At 41.7% G+C, this 11,276-nt stretch overlaps 1 protein-coding gene across 3 annotated transcripts in view; it reads left to right on the top strand.

The window, feature by feature from the left end:
* Positions 1-10,562, top strand: part of mei-W68 (meiotic W68) — a 22,354-nt gene extending 11,792 nt beyond the window's left edge. For 2 of the 3 annotated variants that reach the window (XM_070096740.1, XM_070096747.1), the window contains 5 exons: positions 129-325; positions 1,008-1,153; positions 1,303-1,440; positions 8,794-8,976; positions 9,548-10,562. In XM_070096740.1, the coding sequence (XP_069952841.1) occupies positions 129-325; positions 1,008-1,153; positions 1,303-1,440; positions 8,794-8,976; positions 9,548-9,670 (787 nt within the window). In that variant the 3' untranslated portion in view covers positions 9,671-10,562. The remainder of the gene's footprint in view (positions 1-128; positions 326-1,007; positions 1,154-1,302; positions 1,441-8,793; positions 8,977-9,547) is intronic. The other variant, XM_070096745.1, reaches the window with a different exon arrangement.
* The last annotated feature ends 714 nt before the right edge of the window (positions 10,563-11,276 follow it).

Below are 11,276 nucleotides of genomic sequence, written 5' to 3'. Positions count from 1 at the left end.
TTCCTAATTAGTTCATATATTTGCTTTTCCATTTAGGTGGCCTGGTCTTAAACCGGGCCGCGGGGCCGATGATCCCCGTGAAAGCTTGGTTTGGAACCTGTGAGTGTGTGCTCCCCTTGCTTTCTCAGGGACGTGTACTACCAGTGTGTGTGGTTGTATGGTACTCAGGCAGGGCTGGATCGTTCAGCCGAAGACCTGGTCAGGATGCTGGGTGTTCCTCGTAGTGGTCTCCACCTGACTATCACTGGTAAGGGCCTCGTTGCTGGAGCCCTCACTTACACTACCTGCGACGGTACCATCGTCAATGTCAGCCAGGCACAGAACGGTATGTGTCCATGTCTAATTTCTTTCGTTTCTACTTCCGTTATGTCTGCTTTCATTGCATCTACGTCTATTTCCACTATATCTACTCCCATTGTTTCTGCACGTTACGTCTGTGTTTATTTCCAGTATGTCTTCTAACATTACGTCTACATCTATTTCTGCTATGTCTACTCCCATTGTTGACGCACATTACGTCTTCGTTTACTTCCATTTTGTCTGCTCCCATTATGTCTTCCCCTATTATATATACTTTCATTCTGAATGAGGAAATCCCTGGTCGTTTACCATGTTTTTGGGTCACGTTCGGCAAGGAATTATTTATTCTTGCAACTACCAAAATTTTCATCATTAGAACCTTACAGCAACATCAAGAACCTCATGAGGTCCACCAACCACATACTAAACGACGTCATTGCAGATGTCATTCTGTATGGAATTTTTGACAAGAAATACATAGGGAAAACCTCCCGGGACCTCCACTTGTATACAATAAAAACAGAAGACGGCTTCACTTTCAGCCCCAAATAGAGTACTCAGTTGCTTTCTCATTCATATGGGTTTGTGTGTGCTGTTGACAATTGCTTATTACGCTAGTGTGTCACCCTATTACACTGCCACGCGTCTGGTTACTAGTATGATTGATTCCTAATAATAATAATAATAATTTGTGTCATTGGAAGCAGGTATGCTTGTCCCTGAGAGCGTGGAGGGGATGACGGGAGTGGTATCCGACGCCAGATACATCCTAGTAGTCGAGAAGGATGCCACTTTCCAGCGTCTAGTGGAGGCCCAGGTACACCGGTCCTATGGTCCATCTATCATCATCACGGTGAGTAAAACACACACACACACATACACAGCTTCCAGTGCGCAGATACAATTTCACTTGTATAACCTTTCCTCCTTGCCTTTCCCGTACTTTCAACTAGTTTACCGTATATTAGAAAATTTCTTTCAACCTTTCCGCCATCTGACCAGGGTAAGGGATACCCCGACGTATCGACACGGCAGCTGGTACACCGTCTGTGGTCCGTGTTGAGAGTACCAGTACTGGCCCTCACAGATGCTGACCCGTATGGCCTACACATCGCTGCTCTCTACAAGTTTGGTGCTTTGGTTGGTAGTTTTCACTTTTTCGCTTAGAAAAATTAGGTAGATTGTCAAATTATTATTAATATTAAATATTGATGTTCTTAGTAATAATAATAACCAATAAAATTATTATTACTATTGTTATTAAATATTTATGTTCTTAATAATTAAAATTATAATATTTTTATCCTTATAATATTATTAGTCAATAGGAGCGATAAACCCGTATGTCATACAACGCCTGGGGGAATAGAAGAGAGTAAGGCTCGTCCCAACGAACTGCAGGGTAGCTCCAATTTCTTGCATCAAGAACCCTTCACTAGCATCATGATCCCCTTCCCTCCTTGAAGGTATGCCTGTTGTATCCCTTCAAGGAGGGTGCCTCAGTTCTTATGAAGGGCTCTCGATCCAAGAAATTGAAGCTACCCTCTTCCTAGGATCAAGGTTGATTATCTGCCCTGTATGACCTTTCTGGGTTCAGAGTTTCCATAATAATAATAATAATAATAATAATAATAATAATACAGTAATATTAATATAATAATTATTCAATAATAATAATAATATAATAATGGTGTGAATGTTAAAATTTAGAAGGTCGTTTGCAATGTGACGTCTGATCATTTCTGGCTATTGTTCTTTTTTCTTGGGTCACCCTACCTTGGTGGGGGATGGAGGACCAGTGTGTTGAAACAAGTAAATGTTGAGCAAATATAAAGGTGAGAGTAAAAAGAAAAGATTAAAAAAAGAAGAGGGGTAATTTACAAAGGAGAAAAGAACGGCAAATGATTTTCAAACATGCGAAGTGAAGGGGAAATAGTGTAGATGTAAAAAAAAGTCGAGAAATGAAAAGTTGAAATATAATGAGCCAACAAAGAAAGCACACGAATGCAGGAGACAGAGAAAGTTGGAAAGGCGGGGCCAGGAGGTGAGGTTCGACTCGTGCAATGACAAACGGGTCAACCCACGCACAAGACACCAACGAGTGCATAAAAACAGGAGAATTAAGAGAGCGAAATAAAAGAAAGACAAAGGGAACGATAAAAGCGAGGGCATGGGGAAAATTGGAGGAAGGTAGGGGAACAGAGATGGGAAAGAGGAGGAGGATAAACACGGGAAATTCTTGCGAAGTTCACACAAACAAGACAGGTGAGGCAGGCAGAGGGAAGAAACAAAAAATTGGGGAGAAAGGGAGAGGAAACCTAGGAGGAAGAGTGCGAAGGAACAGACGGAAGGATAAGATAGGTACATATATAGTAGGAGACGAAGGAGGGAATTAGAGAGGAAGGAGGTAGGGAGGGAGGAAGAGACGGAACAGACGGAAGGATGAAGGGAAGATCTGGACATACACAATAGGAGACGAAAGAGGGAATTAGAGAGGAAGGAAAGAGAAAAGAAATAGGAGAAAAAGGAATCAGGAGATAATAGAAAAAAATGAGAGAAGGAGGATGTAATGGTGTAGACTTTGTCATAATAAATCATTATCTTTCGACACGAGCGGTGCGTGTCCTCTGCTGGCTAAGCGTTTTCCCACAATGTAATAATTTCATTGTAAAACCAAAGAAAAACAAATATATGCCCTTCATTGTTATTGCGCGAGATCATTAGGGCAGACCAGTGGCCTCTTCCTCCGGGTTGATAGCCAATACAAAGAGATTCATCTTAACGTTCCACATGACGTCGAAGCACAAACAGGCGCAGCATCCATCTTAATTGGCAAGATGTAGAGTCATCAAAGAGAGTATCGTGTTTGTTTTCAGTCTCTCTCTCTCTGATCATGTGATTCCCTTCCAGGTTTACGTGTTTGTGTGCTATAGTGGTTTAAAAAGTGATACTTCTATGCTTAGGCTAGTTTAGTTTCCTTAATATGCAGTTCAGCGTGATTGGTACCGATCAACTCCCTTCTAGGGCATTGGCTTGTTTCTGAAGGGAGCATGATCTAAGGGATTAGACGTACCATTCCACGAATCATGGATTATCCTAGATTAAATATTCATAACGCACTGTGTATACCCGTAACGTCCATATATACTCAAAATTATTGTGAAAATTTTAACTTATATTGGAAAACTATTTGCGGATTTTTCTAAATATAAATTCTACTTGGTTACCTCTCATTCTCCAGACGCTGCATGACGCCCTACAGGTTTATCGCTTCCCATAAATATAACAACTCAGGCAAGACAGCTGATGTTGTCTGTCTCACGAACACGTAAGAGTACAGGCAAATCTTCTACCTACATGCAGTATACACTCACGCTAATTGTTTAATATACTGCATTCCTGTTTATAGAAATTGCTTTTGTTTTGTTTTCCTCTGTGCTTCATAATTAATAGTTCAAGATCTATATTAGCGCTTCCTTTTGATTTTAATAATAAGCAAAATCACGTAATATTTCCTTTCTAACCTAGGAGGCCTGGTCTGAGATCGGGCCCATAGGAAGGTAATCCCCAGACCCACTAACAGATAATAGGTCGATGTGACGTGCATAGCCCTACATAGTCCCGTTTTCAGTTGCATTCATTAAAATTATATGTACATTAGGATTATGCCTCCATTAGGATTATATTTACATTACGATGATGCTTATTTTAATTTTTATACGGTTATATATTTAACAAAATAAATTACACCAATTCCCAATCCCAAATAATAAATATATAAATGATGAAATAATTCTCGCTCCTTCCTCAGTGGTGCACTTATTCTAATTCATAAATGGTGCAATGATTCTCAATATCATTTATAAATGCTGAAATTATTCTAATTCTCACAACCAGATGGCGCAATTGTTCCCATTCTCATTCCCAAATGGCGAAACTGCACTCGTTCTCATTCCCAAATTTAGAGATTATTCCCATTCTCATCCCAGATGATGAAATAATTATCATCGTCGTTACCAAAATGTTGAAATTTTGATTCACAAATTTCAAATTGGCGACAACAGCTTTTAATGGAAAATTTACCATTGACATATTTAACCCGATATCTGGCCAATGGTATATTATTGTGTGCTGGTGGCTATATTACAGGCATGTGATAAGTTTATTATGTCGACCGTATTCCCTAACTCACATTTGATAATTATGTTTAAATGCAATTAATTATAAGCAAATTATCACTGTTAATTTTTAATGCGGGTAAAATTTGGTTATAATAACTATAATGGCTTAATAAATGGGTTTAATGTTTGTGTGTGTACTCACCTAGTTGAGGTTGCGGTGGTCGAGTCCGAGCTCCTGGCCCCGCCTCTTCACTGATCGCTACTAGGTCACTCTCCCTGAACCGTGAGCTTTATCATACCTCTGCTTAAAGCTATGTATGGATCCTGCTTCCACTACATCGCTTCCCAAACTATTCCACTTACTGACTACTCTGTGGCTGAAGAAATACTTCCTAATATCCCTGTGATTCATCTGTGTCTTCAACTTCCAACTGTGTCCCCTTGTTACAGTGTCCAATCTCTGGAACATCCTGTCTTTGTCCACCTTGTCAATTCCTCTCAGTATTTTGTATGTCGTTATCATGTCCCCCCTATCTCTCCTGTCCTCCAGTGTCGTCAGGTTGATTTCCCTTAACCTCTCCTCGTAGGACATACCTCTTAGCTCTGGGACTAGTCTTGTTGCAAACCTTTGCACTTTCTCTAGTTTCTTTACGTGCTTGGCTAGGTGTGGGTTCCAAACTGGTGCCGCATACTCCAATATGGGCCTAACGTACACGGTGTACAGGGTCCTGAATGATTCCTTATTAAGATGTCGGAATGCTGTTCTGAGGTTTGCTAGGCGCCATATGCTGCAGCAGTTATTTGGTTGATGTGCGCTTCAGATGTGCCTGGTGTTATACTCACCCCAAGATCTTTTTCCTTGAGTGAGGTTTGTAGTCTCTGGCCCCCTAGACTGTACTCCGTCTGCGGTCTTCTTTGCCCTTCCCCAATCTTCATGACTTTGCACTTGGTGGGATTGAACTCCAGGAGCCAATTGCTGGACCAGGTCTGCAGCCTGTCCAGATCCCTTTGTAGTTCTGCCTGGTTTTCGATCGAGTGAATTCTTCTCATCAACTTCACGTCATCTGCAAACAGGGACACCTCAGAGTCTATTCCTTCCTTCCTTCCGATGACTGACCCCTGTGGGACCCCGCTGGTCACAGGTGCCCACTCTGACACCTCGCCACGTGTGTGTATGTTTGTGTGTGTGTGCTCTCACCTAATTGTACTCACCTAATTGTGGTTGCAGGGGTCGAGACTCAGCTCCTGGCCCCGCCTCTTCAATGAACGCTACTAGGTCCTCTCTCTCCCTGCTTCCTGAGCTTTATCATACCTCGTCTTAAAGCTATGTATGGTTCCTGCCTCCACTACATCACTCGCCAGACTGTTCCACTTCCTGACCACTCTATGACTGAAGAAATACTTCCTAACATCATTGTGACTCATCTGCGTCTTCAGCTTCCAAGAGTGACTCCTCGTTTCTGTGTCCGCTCTCTGGAATATTTTGTGTGTGTGTACTCACCTAGTTGTACTTACCTAGTTGAGGTTGCAGGGGTCGAGACTCAGCTCCTGGCCCCGCCTCTTCACTGATCGCTACTAGGTCCTCTCACTCTCTGCTTCCTGAGCTTTGTCATACCTCTTCTTAAAACTATGTATAGTTCCTGCCTCCACTACTTCACTTGCTAGGCTATTCCACTTCCTGACGACTCTATGACTGAAGAAATACTTCCTAACGTCCCTGTGACTCGTCTGAGTCTTCAGCTTCCAGTTGTGACCCCTTGTTTCTGTGTCCCCTCTCTGGAACATCCTATCTCTGTCCACCTTGTCCATTCCCCGCAGTATCTTGTATGTCGTTATCATGTCTCCCCCGACCCTTCTGTCCTCCAGTGTCGTCAGTCCGATTTCCCTCAACCTTTCCTCGTACGACATTTCCCTGAGCTCTGGGACTTGCCTTGTTGCAAACCTTTGTACTTTCTCTAACTTCTTGGCGTGCTTGACCAGGTGTGGGTTCCAGACTGGTGCTGCATACTCCAGTATGGGCCTAACATACACAGTGTACAGTGTCTTGAACGATTCCTTATTAAGGTATCGGAACGCTATTCTCAGGTTTGCCAGGCGCCCGTATGCTTCAGCAGTTATTTGGTTAATGTGTGCCTCCGGTGACGTGTTCGTTGTTATGGTCACCCCAAGGTCTTTCTCCCTGAGTGAGGTCTGTAGTCTTTGTCCACCTAGCCTATACTCTGTCTGCGGTCTTCTTTGCCCCTCCCCAATCTTCATGACTTTGCATTTGGATGGGTTGAATTCGAGAAGCCAGTTTCTGGACCACATGTTCAGCCTGTCCAGGTCTCTTTGCAGTCCTGCCTCATCCTCATCCGATTTAATTCTTCTCATCAACTTCACATCATCTGCGAATAGGGACACTTCAGAGTCTATTCCTTCCATCATGTCGTTCACATATATCAAAAATAGCACTGGCCCTAGAACTGACTCCTGTGGGACCCCGCTCGTAACAGGCGCCCACTGTGATACCTCTTCACGTACCATGACTCGTTGTTGTTGTTGTTGTTGTTGTTGTGGTGTGTGTGTGTGTGTGTGTCTGTGTCTGTGTGTGTGTGTGTGTGTGTGTGTGTGTGTGTGTGTGTGTGTGTGTGTGTGTGTGTGTGTGTTTGTGTGTGTGTGCTCTCCTAATGGTAGTCGATTCATAGCTCCTGGCCCCGCTACTAGGTCCACCCCCTTTCCCATGAGCTTTATCGAACCTGTTCTTAAAGTTATGTATGGATCCTGCCTCCACTACATCACTCTCTAGATTGTTTCATTTACTGACAACTCTGTGACTGAAGAAATACTTCGTAACATCCCTATAACTCATCTGAGTTTTCAACTTTCAGTTGTGACCCCTAGTTGCTGTGTCCCATTTCTGAAACATTCCGTCTCTCTCAACCTTGTCAACTCCTCTCAATATTTTATACGTCGATATCATGTCCCCCTCTATTCCTCTTGTCCTCCAGTGTCGTCAGGTTGATCTCCCTTAACCTCTCCTCATAGGGTATATTCCTTAGCTCCGGGACTAGTCTTGTTGCAAACCTTTGCACTTTCTCTAATTTCTTGAAGTGTATGACCAGATGTGGGTTCCATATTGGTGCTGCATACTCCAATATGGACCTGACGTACACAGTGTACAGTGTCTTAAATGAGTCCGTAGATGTTTGCCAGGTGCCCATATGCTGTAGCAGTTATTTGGCTGATGTGCTCCTTAGATGTGCTCGGTATAATGGTCACCCCAAGATCCTTTTCCTTGAGTGAAGTTTGCAGCCTTTCGCCTTCTAATCTGTACTCCGTCTGCGATCTTCTTTATCCGCCCCCAAACATCATGACTTTGCACTTGCTGGGGTCAAACAACGGGGGCCATTTGTTGGATCAGGCTTGTAGCTTGTCCAGATCTCCTTGCAGGCTTACCTGATTCTCATCCATTTGTATTCTTCTCATTAGCTTTACATCGTCTGCAAAAAGGGACGCCTCTGAATCTATCCCTTCTGTCATATCATTCACATATACTAGAAACAGCACCGGACCCAGGGCTGACCATTGTGGAACTTCACTTGACACATGCACGCTCTTTGACACCTCGTCACGTACCAGCACACGTTGTTTCTTTCTTGTCAGGTATTCCCTGATCCATTGCAGTACTTTCCGTGTACTGTCTGTCTGTCTGTCTGTCTGTCTGTCTGTCTCTCTCTCTCTCTCTCTCTCTCTCTCTCTCTCTCTCTCTCTTCGGGGGGGGGGGGGGGGTACAGTTTGACAATGAGCCTGATTTTAAGAGTGGTAGATGCTCTTACTTTGGGGGCTAAAATGTACATGTCATACTCTCCAAGTCATATTCTTAGTTTTATAATTTTCTTTTTCTTTTTAAAAATGCTTCTTGCTATTTTTTAATATTTATAACAGTAATCATCATATTTTAAAACAAACATTTACTTAAGGAACCGTTTGCAGCACTAAAACGCGTGTTAAAAGTAAATTATCTTTTGTATCAGTTTCCAGAAATGAAGATGAAGAAAATTATGATTTTTTGTTTCAAAAACTTTAATTTAGAGCAAAGGTACCAAATTTTATAGATTTTAAATTTTTGTTAAAAATTGTGAAAGATTTTCATGTACTGAAAAACAAGGGAAAAGTTTTTTCGTGCATGGGTTGTTGCTGCTGCTGCTGCTGCTGCAGTCTGCGATTAAAACCTAAACTCGCCAGGATATCACTTGGCGTCGTCACCTTGCGTTGAAACGGTATTTGTAATGAGATAACAGCTTCCTTGGGCCGTCCTCTGTCTTAAAATTAATTTCCGTCAGGATATCACTTTCCGCTATGATTGTAATCTTTTTCTAACTTTTTGGCTTAGTTGCGGGAGGACGCTGGTTTGGCTGTCAGTAGCCTAGCCTGGCTCGGGGTATTGCCCACTGATCTGAGGGCCTTACAGCTCCCTGCCTACGCTCTCCTGCCACTAACGCCCACAGACCACGGCAAGCTGGCTTCTCTCGCCGCCCACCCCGCCCTCTCCAGGAGCCCAGGATGGCTTAGACAGGTAAGGAACTGACCTGTCGCCTGAAGAATTTCTGCCCTCTTTTCAAAGAAAAGTTAGCGGAATTTTTGAAAATTCTTAGAGGCTAGATAAATATATATTTTTTTATATTACATTAAGTTAATTATGGTGAAATATTCGTGGTGGTGGTTGTGATGGAGGTCGTTATGGCGGTAGTAATGGAGGTGGTGGTAGTTGTAATAGAGGTGGTTGTAATGGAGATAACCGATGTGGGATATCAAGGAAGTTAACTGATTTCAAAATTGAAAAGTTCGTATACAATTTTTCTGCATGACTTTAGTTAACTATTTTCTTTATATGTTGGGGCGATCTTCAGAAGATCTAAAATTCTCAGCTCTTTCCTCGTTCCTCTGTACCAGCGGAAAAAAAAATTACGTCAGTTTGAAAAGCAAAATAGTTCGAGCAGCCTATGGAATGTTATAGTAGATAGCTGACATTTTTTAGCTCCCTAACCTTTTCACGCAGGAATGTAAAAAAAAAAGATTCCCTTTACACAACAGATTCAGGAGCAGCAAAACTCTGGCTTTAAAAAAAAATTCCCTTTACACAACAGATTCAGGAGCAGCAAAACTCTGGCTTTAAGGCGGAGATTCAGAGCCTGACCCACATCCGACCTGACTACCTCACTTCCGTCTACCTGCCTACCAAGCTCCGACAGGCAGGGTGGGTTCTCTGAACCCACTCTTGATGAAAGACACTCTTATCTTTCCCCTCAGGTAGAAGTCGACTCTTCAAATTCAAGAAATTTCGCTATTGGTAGAGAAAAACACCGGAGACAAAGAGTGGAATACGTGGCTTCTGCTGGTGTTTAGAAAGGTTGCCAGGACCAGTGTGCTTACGACTGCTTTTGCAGGCAGAGTGATATAGGGGAGAGGGAGGAAACGTTTGTAGTCAAAACCACAAAAAAAAATACACATATAAATATTAAAGTTCCCCCTTTTAATGTTTATTTTTACTACTAGTGTGATACTGTGTATTTTCATTGTATGTGTGTACACACTTCTTTATTTTACTTTTGTTTTACACAAAATGATAATAAATTTCAGTTTTCTACACAGTAAATTTTAGTATTTTACACAAAAGTGTTTTCGATTTAATATTGGGCTCAGGATGTTTGGAAAGAGGGTTTTCATTTTATTCATTAAGGAATTTATTTCTCTACAAGGACACCATCTTGTGCTCTCGCTTCAAGACGAGGCTATTGTTAATCTTATATTCTCAACAACCTAAGTCATGCTATTATAATATGCTTCTAGAACTTGATAGACGTTACATGAAGGGCATAATAATTATGCTTGTAGAATATGAGAATATTATTTTGTACTTTATTTTTGTGGCTGTCGATAGATATTGTTGACAGTTTTCAATATATATAAGCATAAAAGTTTAGTTTGCTGAATACATAGTCGTTTTTATGAACGATTAAAAAATATCAAGACTGGTTTATTTCTCTACAAAGCAAATTCACCAAAGGTAATTTGTTTTCCCTCGGAATAATTAGTGTTGATAATTACTTGATAAAACTATGTATTTTTGTTCATGTATTTCATAAATGCTAAGTAAATATATGACTTCGTTTTACATATATCCTTATCTTGTATATTCTAGATAATTACAAAAGGACTCAGACAGGGTATATACACCAAGAGATGTATATCCTTCTCACTGTTATACACGAAGAGCTTACTTAAATTCCTATTTTATGGATGAAAGTATCTGACTTGCAGTGTTTAGGTTAAATGCAGCTTTAATTAGACTCGTATAGTCGATACGCTTTATACCCGATTAACTAACCAACTAAGAGACTATATATTTTGAGGGTTATATTTCTCGCGACCTTTCAAGGGGGGACTGATACCGGTGAAGGGTTCTTGATGCAATGAATTGCTACTCTGCCCTTAGATCAGTCCTGATTATCTTCCATTCCCCATTTGCTGTTTGACACCTACGAGTTTAGTGCTTCCCAGAAGCCGGTAAATAATTAACACACAGGAGAAAATTCTTGTAATTCGGTAAATTTTAGTTAACAAATTTGCAAATATTTCTGGGGTCAGCGCCCCTGCTGCCCGGTCCATGACCAGGCCTCGCAGTGGATCACACTTCAAGGGAGGTTACTTGATGCCGATGAGGGCTCTTGATCTATGGAATTTGACCTGTGATCCAATTTTTTTAATCTACTGAATGCCTTCCATTCCCCTCAGGCGCTGTATGACCCCAATGGATTTAGCGCTTTCCCATATTGTAGAGAACTTTTGAAACCCAATTAACCAACTATCAGTGTT

The sequence above is a fragment of the Cherax quadricarinatus genome, chromosome 4, assembly GCF_038502225.1.
Source record: "Cherax quadricarinatus isolate ZL_2023a chromosome 4, ASM3850222v1, whole genome shotgun sequence".
Classification (NCBI taxonomy): Eukaryota; Metazoa; Arthropoda; class Malacostraca; order Decapoda; family Parastacidae; genus Cherax; species Cherax quadricarinatus.
This window is presented reverse-complemented; position numbering and strand designations above follow the sequence as displayed.